This window comes from Fukomys damarensis, unplaced genomic scaffold (genome assembly GCF_012274545.1).
Source record: "Fukomys damarensis isolate Sample0158 unplaced genomic scaffold, DMR_v1.0_HiC HiC_scaffold_12, whole genome shotgun sequence".
NCBI classification, from domain to species: Eukaryota; Metazoa; Chordata; class Mammalia; order Rodentia; family Bathyergidae; genus Fukomys; species Fukomys damarensis.
The window spans coordinates 53526028-53538133 of NW_022900924.1; the positions used below are offsets into that span (position 1 = coordinate 53526028).

A 12106-nucleotide genomic window follows, 5' to 3' on the forward strand; every position below is an offset into this window, starting at 1 on the left:
CATATATACATATATATATATATATATATGTCTACTTCTCTGTAAGTTATTTTGTAATATTTAATTTTATACAGTTTACAGGCTGTGCATTTGGATCAGCTGCTATCTGGCAGTATGAATCACTGAAATCCAGGGTCCAGAGTTATTTTGATGGTGTAAAAGCTGATTGGCTGGATAGCATAAGCCCACAGAAAAAAGGAGACCTCAGAAAGGAGGTAAAGATCAACCTATTTTCTTTGTTCTAACGAATCGCAGTTTCTGAAGCCCGGGTATGAAGTGTTTGTAGTTAATGGCAGCATTCCGTCCACAGATGCGAAGTCAGTGCTCTTAACACTCTCTGTTAGAGTCTTTCGCGACGGTAAGTACTTATTAGTGTGCTGTATGTCTGGAAGTGTCGCTCTTGGGTGTCCCCAGGATTTTGCATCAAAGTCACCACAGAGAGTTGCTAAGAATGAAAGTCGGGCCCCAGTGCCTCCGAGCCTAGTTGAAAGGCTGCTGTCCTGCTCGCAAGTGTACCTCAGAATCCCAGCCTTCGGGTACAAGGGTTGTGAAAAGCACCTCAGGGCAGTGTTACGTAGGCGCGGTAAATCTCCGCAGTGTGCCTTTCGGACTGCTCAGGGTGAGATGCAGGAAGAGTAACGCTGTAGAGCTTGTAGGTCTTGCACCTTAGATGTAACAGCCCTTTTCCCTCTTAGCTAAAGCATATAAGTATTTATTTTACTTGTCAATACTTATTGAGCATTCATGCCATAGGTTAATATGTTTCCAGCTCCATTTGGTTTTCAAACACCTTTTTTGGAGCCAGGGTCTTGCTTTATAGTCCGGGCTGGCCTTGAACTCACTATGGAGCCCAGGCTGATCTTAAAATTCTGGTGATCCTCCTGCCTCAGCCTTCCGGGTGCTGGGATCACAAGCCCGCACCACCACACCTGGCCCTCACACACCTTTTTGTAAGGATACATTTCCTAGCTAGTTTGGAGAGAGATCAATGTCGTCCTTATTTTTTCCCTTCCCAGGAACAACCCAGTCCTGGTCAGCAAGGGCCTGAGAAGGAAGGCCAGGTTCTCCTCTTAGTGACAGTTTGAGCTCCTGTACGTGAGGAGGATTCCTTCTTCCTCGTTTGGCCATAGACACATCAAGGAGCTTGAGCAGTGCTGTGGAGTGCGTGTGCCAGAGCGGTGGAAACATTTACCCCTGAAAACGGTGGCTTGTGCTGTATCTGGTAATAGGACCCTCCCAGTCTGTAGTCCGGTCCCTCCGAAAGCTCCCAGTTTCTGCCATGTCTCTGTACTGTGCAGTCTTACTGCCCATATGTTCCCAGATGGCTCTTTAGAATAAGAAAAAAGAATGACGTAAACAATATACATGATCTTTTTTTCTTTTTGCCTCCCCCCCGCCGTACTGGAGTTTGAGCCCAGGGAGCCCTCCCTTCCTTCCTTCCTTCCTTCCTTCCTTCCTTCCTTCCTTCCTTCCTTCCTTCCTTCCATTCATGCTTTCTTTTTTTGAGACAGGGTCTTGCTAGGTACTTCAGGCTGCCCATGAACTCACTGTGTAGCTCCGGCTGGCCTCTAACTTGTGGCGATCCTCCTGCCTCAGCCTCCCAAGTGCTGGGATGACAGGCGTGTACCACCACACCCAGCAGGGAGCCCCTTCTTAATTTTATTTTATTCTTATTTTGAGATAGAGCCTTGTTAAATTGCCCCAGCTGGCCTAGTATTTGTGATCCTTCTGCCTTGGCCTCCTGAGTAGTTAATGTTAGTGTGTTATAGCACCCAGCTTCAAAGATAGACTTTAAATGACAGATTATATAATCTCTGTCCAATATAGACAAATGAAACATTATATAAAGTGGAAAATACAAGTCCTAGCCAGATGTGGTGGTGCCTGCATGAGGGCCCAGGTATTTGGGAGGCTGAGGCAGGACAGTTTGAACCCAGGATTTTGAACCCAGGCTAGCCTCAGCAACAAAGTCAGATCCTGTCTCAGAAGAAAGAGAGAGAGACTGAAAGTCCTGGAATTCCTTTCATACATGTACAGCAAGTGAGGTCTGGGAGCTCATACACAATTACAGATATGGAATCGCATTCATACTGTTTTGTAAATTTTTTAAACCTTGAATTTAACAAAGTCTGGTTCAATTTCATATGCATATATGGGGGGCAGTACTAGTGGTCAAACCCAGGGGCATTTTGCCACTGAGCTATATTGTTTTATTGCCACTGAGGTCTTTTTATTTTTTATAGGTAGACAGGGCCTCACCAAGTTTCCAGGGTGGCCTTGAACATGCTGTTTTAGCCTCCCAAGTAGCTGGGATTACAGGCATGTTTCACTGTGCCTGGTTTAGAATTTTTTTTTTTTTTAATTTAAAAACTTTAATCACGGAAATTTTCAAACAGATACAAAAATAGAATAGTGTAAATGGAGCCACTGTTGTTCATTTTCAAGGGCCACCAGCACGTGAGTGGTTTTGTTTTCCATCCAGCCCTTCCTTCTCCTCCCTTCTAGTCTCAGCACTGCTGTGAAGCAAGTCCCAGGCGTATTTCATGAGTTTCAGGGTGTACCCTGAACGTTTTGTGACTCAGTACCATTCATTACATCTTAAAGCCTTTATTACAAAATATTCTGAGAATCTTACTCTTTCTTTAGGTGTGAGACAGGGTCTGTCTGCGTGGCCCAGGCTGGTCTTGAACTCTATAAAACACACCTGTTTTCCAGTCTCCCCCATACTGACTGTTTACCAGTCCCAGTGCTCTTGTTACCAGCTGAGGAATCCCTCTTTCATACACGGGCATTTTCCTCCCCGGTTTTCGGTTTCATGGCCTGAAAGCATTTCACATGTGGTGACGTGCGGCTTTCCTTCTGTTATAGATTAACAAGTGGTGGAATAACCTAAGTGATGGCCAGCGGACTGTGACAGGTTTGTGTTAGCTTACGTGTTTTAGCCATTCAAGGGAAGAGAAACCCAACCAGAAGGTACAGTACATCACAGGAACAGCTTCCGTGTGCTTTGGGGTGGAGGATGAAGACAGTCTGTACCAATAGGCTGGTGTTTCAGCAGGAGCATGGCCTGGGGCGTTCGTGATTCTGGGGATGTTTGTTTTTATCTAGTGTGGTATTGACCAAATGGACAGTTTGTTGTAGAATCTTGGCAATAGCTCAGAGTAATTTTTTTGTTTGTCTTTGTTTTTGTTTTTTTTTTTTTTTTTTTTTTTTTTTTTTGAGACAGGGTCTTGCTCAGTAATTTAGGCTGGCTTTGAACTCACAGCGATCCTCCTGCCTCAGCCTCTCGGGTGTTGGGATTACAGGCATGGGCCACCAGCCGTGGCTAGCTCATGAGGAATTTTTACTTTGTTATCAGAATTGCTAAAGGAAACTGCTTCTGTACCCAGGTTACTTTATATACATTCTTTCTTGGGGCTGAGTAAAGGGTAGTTGTCCCCCTTTTCCAAGGTAAACTTTGAAATTTTCAAAGGTCAAACTGTAATAAAATAGTAGGGTTGAGATTTTAAACCAAGGTCTATCCCAAAAGCCAATTTTCTGTCTGTTCTACCATACTCTTTATAACATCCTCTTTAAACAGGCAGTACATGGCACGATAATTTGTTCTTTGTAAATTTTTATGGAAAGAGATTGGGCTCTTTAAGATAACATTTTTACAATGTTTTATGGATGGGTTATTTGAGAAGCTTGGGGAGGTGGATTTGTAAGGTTTTTTGTAGATAAGAAAAATATTTCTAGACAATAGTAAGATGTCTTTTTCTCATTAGATTTATGTGCTCTTAATTTGCCTGTACCTCAGTAGGGGAAGGATGTTGCTCTTCATTCAGACCGTTTCCTCTGTCTGGAAGGCTTAGTTTTTCTTTTTTACAGCATTGCTTCCTTCAGAAAGTGCTTTCTGTTTTTCTGGGCCAGTGCAGTTGCCGTGTATGACACCCCTGGCCTCACACACGAGCGTCCCTGGCCACCGGTGAGACTTTCCATGTTCTTGAACATCGAGTACGTATCTTGCACATGGAAGGGGCACTCAGTTCAGATCTGCGAGAGACTGTTAATCTCTCGGGTTAAGATCTCACTTGAATTTTTTCACACCATATTGCCGTGCCTGTGACTGTTGAATTAATGAATCCGTGTGCTGATGTGATCATTTCAAAAGATAGCTCCGTGGAAGCACATCCATTTCCATTGAGATAGTGTGTTGTGTTTATTTTCTGAAAGTAACCAAAACTAATAGCATTTCCTTGGGGTAACAAAGCTATTATGGTGTATTCTTGAGTGCTGCAAATGTTTTCTGCCATTTAACATGAAGACTGGGCTCAGAATTTTTTTTTTTGAGACAGGGTCTCACTATGTAGTAGAGACTGCCCTGGAATTCACTATGTAGCCCAGGCTGGTGTTGAACTCACAGCGATTCTCCTACCTCGGCCTCCCAAGTGCTGGGATTATAGGCGTGCGCCACCATGCCCGGCTTGGGCTCAGAATTTAAAACTTCTTGTCATGCCAGTAAATGGTAATTCAGAGAAATCATTTGGAATGTAATTACAATCAGAATAAAATTAAATATGGAATAAAATTAAAAATCAGAATTTTATCCCTTGGACTTTAAAAAAATTGAAACAGAATAATAAGTATTATCATTACTGTATAACAATATAACAATAACGTAGCAATATAAATAATTGTATATTATATATAAAATATATATTTATGTTATTATTTATTATATATAAATATAATAATAAGTATTATTATTCCTGTATGCTGGAGCATACAGTGTTTTGAATAACATCCTATGAATGAATGGTCATGCTAAAGATCTCACACCTATAGTATCACAGTGCCCAAGAGACTTAGGAGCTGAGGAGATGTTTTTGAGCCCTTGGCCTTGTGTGCAGTAGTGGTTCTGGCTTCACAGTGTCGGTCAGTGACCCTACCACCCAGTTAATGGATGCCGAGTCTCAGAGGCGAGCTGGGCTTCCCGCTGTGTCCTGCCGCCTTACGGAGTCCCCATGCTTAGCTTCCCTTGGCCTTTCTTAGGCTGACCCTAAGATCGGAGTGACACATTGACGCTTTCTCTCCTGGGATTACAGCCGTTCTGAGCTGCTTTCTCCTGTTCTGTTCCTCCGCACCGCTTTAGAGTGCTGACCTGGAGAGTTTCCAAGCCCTGTGAGACCCGAGCTTTGGTCTGTGTGGTGTTCGTTCCTACACAGCAGCATTGTGGAAGCTCTGAGGGGTTAAACCAAGCCCTTCAAGCTACTGGATTCTTGACTTAGAATGGCAGGATTTTAGGGAATATTAAGTTCAGATAGCAGAGTGTTTCATTTGAGGGTTTTGGTTCCTGAGTTTCAGATAGGGATGTCTCAAATTTATACCTTTGGGCTGGGGATTTTAGCTCAGTGGTTCTGCCGCCTGCCTCATAAATGCAAGGTCCTGAGTTTGATCTCTGGTACAAAAAATTTTTTTTTATCTTTTTACACATTTTTTATTAATGTGCACTGTTACAGAGATTAGTGGGCTTCATTTTGGCAGATTTGTATGCGCATATAACATATCTCCCCCTCCGTCCACAGCTTAACATGTTTTTGGCGGGAGGGTGTGGCTTCAGTGCATGTAATGTGTTTTGATCGTTTCATTCCTCCTGTTACCCGCTTATGTGTCTCTTTAGGTCTAGATAAGAACAGCTCAGATAGTGAGAGATCCCTACAGTATATTTCGCTGTTATGGCAGACTGGCGAGGTGGAAAACCTCCCTCCTTTATAGTTGATATTAATGTTTTACTGTGGTATTTCAATCTGTCCTTGAGAATTAACATTTTATAGGTGTAGTAAGGAACTAGTTTCAATTCTTTTTTGCTTGTTTAACTTTGGGACTTTTTGGGTTTTAATTGTCACACAGAAATGTCTCTTTAAACTTGAAATGGCTCAGAGGACTTTTGAGCTCCCTCGGTGTCTGGCCTGCAGGAGCGGCATGATGTAGCATTCTTCAGAGTTGGCCTTGGCCTTGTGCTTTCATGTTTCAGTGAGTTTCCTGTCCTGCTGCGATCTGTGATCTGTAAGGCTCTGAAACCGGCGGCCCTGGAGGGAGAGGGCTCTGGGGTGTCTTTGAGACCCGCGGGGCTTCCTTTAGCGGAATGCTGGCTGACCCTGTTGGGCTTCACGTAGGGAACCAGCAAAAGCATTGTTTCCGGTGGAGGGTACCCGGGCCGAGAGGGAAACTGCTCCACTTCCTCTGCCAGCCCCCTTTTATCATGTGCCAAGTTCAGGTGCTGCTGTGCCCGGGCCCTTGACCCTTCTGCCCACATCTAATGTCTATTTCTTTGCTGTTCTCTTTCCACCAAGTTTTTTCTTTTTCTTTTTCTTTTTTTTTTTGGTACCGGGGATTGAACTCAGGTCCTTGTGCTTGCAAGGCGGGCCACCGAGCCGCTGAGCTAAATTCCCCGCCCCCAAGTTTTTTCTTTGTGTTTAAATTTTCTCTTTCCTTTTACTTTTCCAAGCAAAATTTCCTTTCTTGCTCCTGAAGTTGCTGGTAAAGCAGTAGTTCCCTTGATCTGCTAGTAGTTCATGTTCACCCTTTAATCAGGCGCTTTTCTGTAACTCCTGGCTCTCGTCTTCAGGCAAGCTATTTTTGGGGAAAGAAGAGCAAAAATAATGCTTGAGTGCCCCCTAGGCTTGGAGTACTAAGCCAGGTGCTTTACGTGACTGTGTACAGTGTCGTCGTGACTGCTCGTCCCCAGCGCCCTGTTAGCGGTGCCGGGGCAGCGGAGCCCTAAATAACAGGCTGAGACCCCACAGCTGGAGCGGGTGGAGGTGGGGGTCAGATGTACTTCACGACTCCAGCACTCGCCGCTATAAACTCCCGCACTGCCCGCCCGGTCCCGCCTTGTCTGCCCCCTGCTTCAGAGTCGTTCCAAACCAGGCTGGCGGGGGAGAGGAAGGAGCCCTCAGTTAGACTTGGTCATTGCAAAATGAATAACGCCCGTGGTAACAGATGAAAGTGTAGTAAAGGGTGAGCGGTAACACTTCCTCGCTCTGCACGTCCAGCTCTGCGCTTTTCTCCATGATCACTGCTGCTTTGGTTCCTTGTGTCTTCTCCCAACGCACCTACTACGGTAGGCCTTTGTATCTGTCCCCCGAAGTCTAAAACATGGTAGATGTGATACATATTCTCTGTACCTCGTCTTCCCTTGTTCCCTCAGTGCTCTGGAGAACATCCGTGTCAGTAGGTCTAGGCCCGCTGCGTTTTTAATGTTTTAGTGAGGTACGGTATTGCCGCGGTGGCTTTGCACATATCGGGAGTACGACTCGCTAACTTGTGAAAAGTGAGCCCATCCCCAACGCGGAGACGAGAGTGCACCGCAGCCTCTCCTTTTCATGCATTGTAGTTTTTCATGTGAAAGAATGTCATCCATCAAGTGTTCTCTTTGTGAATATTCAGGGTACTTGAGTCTTTTTCTTCCACAAATAATGTTAACATATAGTGTTTAATTTCGAAGACATCCTCACCGAGGAGGCTGGCTGTCCTCACCGTCCGGCCAGGTGTAAGTTGTGTACCTTAGAACCACATGAGCTGCTCGCCCGTTCAGGCAGCGGGTGTGGGCGTTGGTGTTGGTGTTGGTGTTGGTGGGTAGTGATATCAAAGGGCCTTGCCTCCCTTATTTTAATTTTTTCACACCTTTGTTTGTTTTCTCCCATTAGTTTAGAACTGGGACTCCTCCTGGTTCTCTGTAGCTGTGGACCCAGATGGTGACTAGTTCTGTGGATGTTGCGTAGGAAGAGAAATGGCTCCCGAGAGCGGCCATGGGCGCGCTCAACTTGCCATCCGGTCTGGTCACCTAGCGGTCACTTCAGACAGAGGACTCTGCGGGTGACTCCGCTCACCCCAAAACAGCATCCGTGCTTAGCTGTTGGGCTCCACTGGGAGAGTGAGTTGGATTTTTTTTTTTTAAAAGAAGAAAGGCTGTATGGCCTCTCACTGGCTTAAGATGGGCCAGAGGTCACTGGACCAAGGAGTGCGTCCCACGCCGGTGCTGGACTTTTTAAACAACTGAGTTATGATTCGCGTTTGTATTCTACCATTTACGAGGATACAATTTAGTGGTTTTTGCTATGTTCACAACATCATGCAGCTGTCTAATCTCTCTCAGACATTTTCGTTAGCCCAAAGAGAAACCTGTTCCCGTCAGCAGTCACCCCCCCGTCCCCACTTCCCCTCAGCCCTGGGCACCCACTAATCTGCTTCTGTCCCTGTGGATCTGCGTTCTGGACCTTTCGCACAGCGACGTCACGTGAAAGCAGCCTTTGGTGCCTGCTGTCTCCACTTCGCATAATGCTTTTCAGGCTCACCCGTGCTCACCAGCTGTTTCGGTTCAGCCATTTCTTTAATTCCGCAGGGCATTGGGTCTGGGTTCAAGGGCGCTAGCCTAGTGCAAATCCCAGAGATTCACACCTAAGTCTTTTTCTTTAGAGGCACCTACGTTTACACCTTTTCTTCTAAGCACTTCGTACTTTGCATTCTTCCATGCAGGCCTTGGACGCATTTTGAATCGCACTCATTTGTTCATCGATCTGTGCATTTGATAGGAGGTAGACTCCAGACCCGTTGTTTGGCCACGGATAGCCACTTGACCCACAGCATTTGCTGAAGAGAATTTAATTCCTCACTGCACTGTCTTTGAGCAGAACACTAGTCCAAAGTCATTTGAGGCAGCCATGGTGGCACATACCTGTAATCCTCACTGCCTGGGAAGCTGAGTCAGGAAGATCACAAGTGTGAGGCCAGCCTGGGCTACTGAGCAAGACCTTGTGTCAAAAAATAACATGGAGTAAAGGGCCAAAGGTGTAGGGAAAGTGGAAAGGGTGGGGGAAGGTAATAAGGGAGAGGGAAAAACTATGAGGAACTGAAAAAATGGAAATAAAGTGTTTGTAAATGGGGAGGGGAGGAGGGGGTGAAGGGAGGGCAGGGCCAAGGGGAAAAAATGAGAACCAAGACCTGTCGTGTGAAGGTACAGGATCCCAGTGATGAATGTGACTGTATTGAATACCTAGATTGTACCAATAAACTCAATAAAAAGAAAAAAAAACAACACGGGTTGGAGATGTAGCTCAGTGATAGGGCGCTTGCCTAGTGTGCGAAAGAGCCCAGGTCTCCTCCCCAGCCCCACATTCAGAAGACGCAGTTGTCCTTAACTGTGGACCAGTTCTGCTTTGTTGGTCCTTCTGTCTGCCCTTACAGCAGAACGCTGTCTCGATCACTGTAGGTTTGTAAGTTTTGGAACAGAACTGTGAATCCTCCAACTTTGTATCACATGTGAACCAACCTCTGTTCTTGTGATGAGTTCCATCTGTTACAGTCTGTAACCCTATAGGCTGCTGGATTTGTTTTGCTAATATTTTCTCTAGAATTTGGTAGTTTTGGTATCCATAAAGCAGTGTTAGTAGTTCTCTTGCAATGTCTTTAGCTGGTTTTGATATAAGGTGAGGCTGCTTAGAATAAATTGGGAGATGTTCCTTCCTCTCTGTTTCAGGAGAGTTTGAGTGGTGTTAATTCGCCTTTATTTTTGGTATTCACCAGCTGTAAGCTGAATGGCATCCCCTCAGATCCTGCCCCCCAGAACCACAGAATGTTACCGTTTGAGGTAGTATGGGCGTGCTCTGCTGGCGGGGGCATGGCTGCAGTGACTTGTCCTCCTGAGAGGCAGGGAGGACAGAGGAAGACACAGAAAGCCTTCGTGCACAGGTGGAGGCAGGGGCTGGGGTGAGGGAGTCCCCAGAATCCAGGAGGGAGGAAGATTCTTCCCCAGTGCACGTAGAAGGAAGCAGGGTGCACTGACACCTAGATACCTGGACTTGAAGTCCTCTGACCTCCAGAAGTGATAAGAATATACATTTCTTTTGTTTAAACCACCAGGTTTGTGGTAGTTTATTGTAGCAGGCCTGGGAAACTAAATCACCTGTGAAGCCATTTGATTCTGGCCTTTGCTTTGTGCAAAGTTTCTTGATCACGGATTCAGCCTTTCTTGACTTGTTTGTGAACTATTTAGATTGTCTGTTTTCTTTGTGCATCAGTTGCAGTAGTTTGTGTCTTTTTAGGCATTTTTTAGTTTCGTCTAGTTTTTCACGCATTGGTATACAGTTCCCCCCACTGAACTCAGGGCTAAGTACGCCTTCTCCCACTGAGCTGCTCCTCCAGCCCGGTGGTCCTTTCTGCTCTCACTCCTGACTTCAGTCATGTGGAGAGGCCTGTGCACCTGTCTCTAGGTCGGCCGTCACGGAGCAGTAGCTGTGGCTGTGCTTACTGGGAAGCGCCAGTGTGTCTGGGTGAAGGGCGCGCGTTCCCAGAACCTTTGCAGTGCTGCAGCAGCCCTCCGATTTCACACACTGGTGACAGTTTTGATGCAGTGCTCTTACAGAATTGTAGTAGAAATTCTTACTCAGGTGGCTTTTGTTGTAGAGCATCTCTTCGCTCTTATTTCTAACATCTCTGTGTTTATTTTGCAGGTATCATAACTGCAAATGTTCTTGTATTCTGTTTATGGAGAGTACCTGCTCTGCAGCGGACAATGATCAGATATTTTACATCTAATCCAGCCTCAAGTAAGTCACTTTGGATTTAAATCACTCTGTGTGGTTTTATTTTGAGGTAGAGATAATTTGAAACAAATACGCTTTGTAAATTGAAATGCTACCAAAAACTGTGTTACTTGTCAATACTATAAGTGAAATCTGGAAGGTAGACAGTAAGCTCCGTAAGGACAGGGGCTTTCTTTCCTACTCCTGTGTCCCACCTGCCTTACACTGGGTGTTTGCCATCACTACAAGGGTGTTTGGTTTTTGTTTTGCAGATACTATTACACACAGACTCATAATTGAAGTAATTTACTCATTCTATTCTAACTTTTGAGATAAGGACTAGTTGCTTTCTCTGAACTGAGAACGTTCATTGGTTGCTTACTAAGTAGAGAGAGAGATGTAAGAAAGCTTTTCATCGCTTTGGAAAGGGCTGTCTTAGGCCTGCTCACTCAGCCGGCCGCTCTGCCTCCTGTGTCGATCTGTGACTAGGAGCGCGCACACCGGCTCCGTGTGCGGCCCTGGCGGCACTGTTCTCTTTCCTCGTAGAGGTGCTCTGCTCGCCGATGCTGCTGTCATCGTTCAGCCACTTCTCCTTGTTCCACATGGCGGCGAACATGTACGTTCTGTGGAGCTTCTCCTCCAGCGTCGTCAGCATCCTGGGCCAGGAGCAGTTCTTGGCAGTGTACCTGTCTGCGGGTAAGGTCCTCGAGGGGACTGCGCCCGCGTGCTCTGTACACAGGAGTGGAGGGGACACACTGGTCTCGGGTTGTACGTGAGGAGGGCTCCCAGGTCCGGTGGGCACGGACCTCCCTGCCCCTCATTCTGCAGATGCCTTTTCAGTGAATTACTCGGTGTGCTTAGTTTTAAATGAGGATAAACAGGAGTTAAGCTTTAGAGTATAATTTCAGCACTGGGCCTTGATCTCTTCAGCTCAGGCCTCCATTTTATAAATTAGTGGCTCCTAGATCTCCAGCTGTCTCGGTCATTGGATCTGTGTGAAACACCCTTAAGCAAGTTCGTTTTCCCCATAGTTTGGCATGCAGAAAGCTTAAATCTGTGGTATCCAGGGTGATAGTGGGGAATAGTGAAGTGTACTCTTTGTTTTGCAAGGTTGCATGTTGCCTTGGCTTGGAGCCACTTCTAGTCATGGTCCTCCGTCTTTCCCCTAGGAAATGATAGCACAGCACACGATTCCAGGCAGCTAGGTGCTGTAGAATGAACCGTTGCTCAAATTTTATTTACTCACTTACTTGTAAAACTTATTTAAATAAAACAGATACAAAAACTCATTTTTGAAGTCCTACATTGCTTAAAAACTGTTTATCTGACACTTGTGCTATTGGGAAAAAAGCACTGAGTTTAGAGACAGAAAACTTGGTTCAGATTCCATTTCTGCTATTCACCATGTGGTGTTGTAGAAATAACTACACTGAGGGACGGGAATTTAGCTCAGTGGTGCCAGCACCTGCCTCACAAGTGCAAGGCCCTGAGTTTGATCCCTGGTACCAAAAAAAAAAAAAAAAAAAAAAAAAAAAAAAAAA

The 12106-nt window shown here is 45.6% G+C and overlaps 1 protein-coding gene across 1 annotated transcript in view; it reads left to right on the forward strand.

Moving 5' to 3' along the window:
* Parl (presenilin associated rhomboid like) overlaps positions 1-12106 on the forward strand; it is a 25404-nt gene that overhangs the window by 3622 nt on the left and 9676 nt on the right. The window contains exons 3-6 of the mRNA XM_033762701.1: positions 75-215; positions 2869-2917; positions 10494-10589; positions 11112-11261. Of these exons, the coding sequence (XP_033618592.1) occupies positions 75-215; positions 2869-2917; positions 10494-10589; positions 11112-11261 (436 nt within the window). The remainder of the gene's footprint in view (positions 1-74; positions 216-2868; positions 2918-10493; positions 10590-11111; positions 11262-12106) is intronic.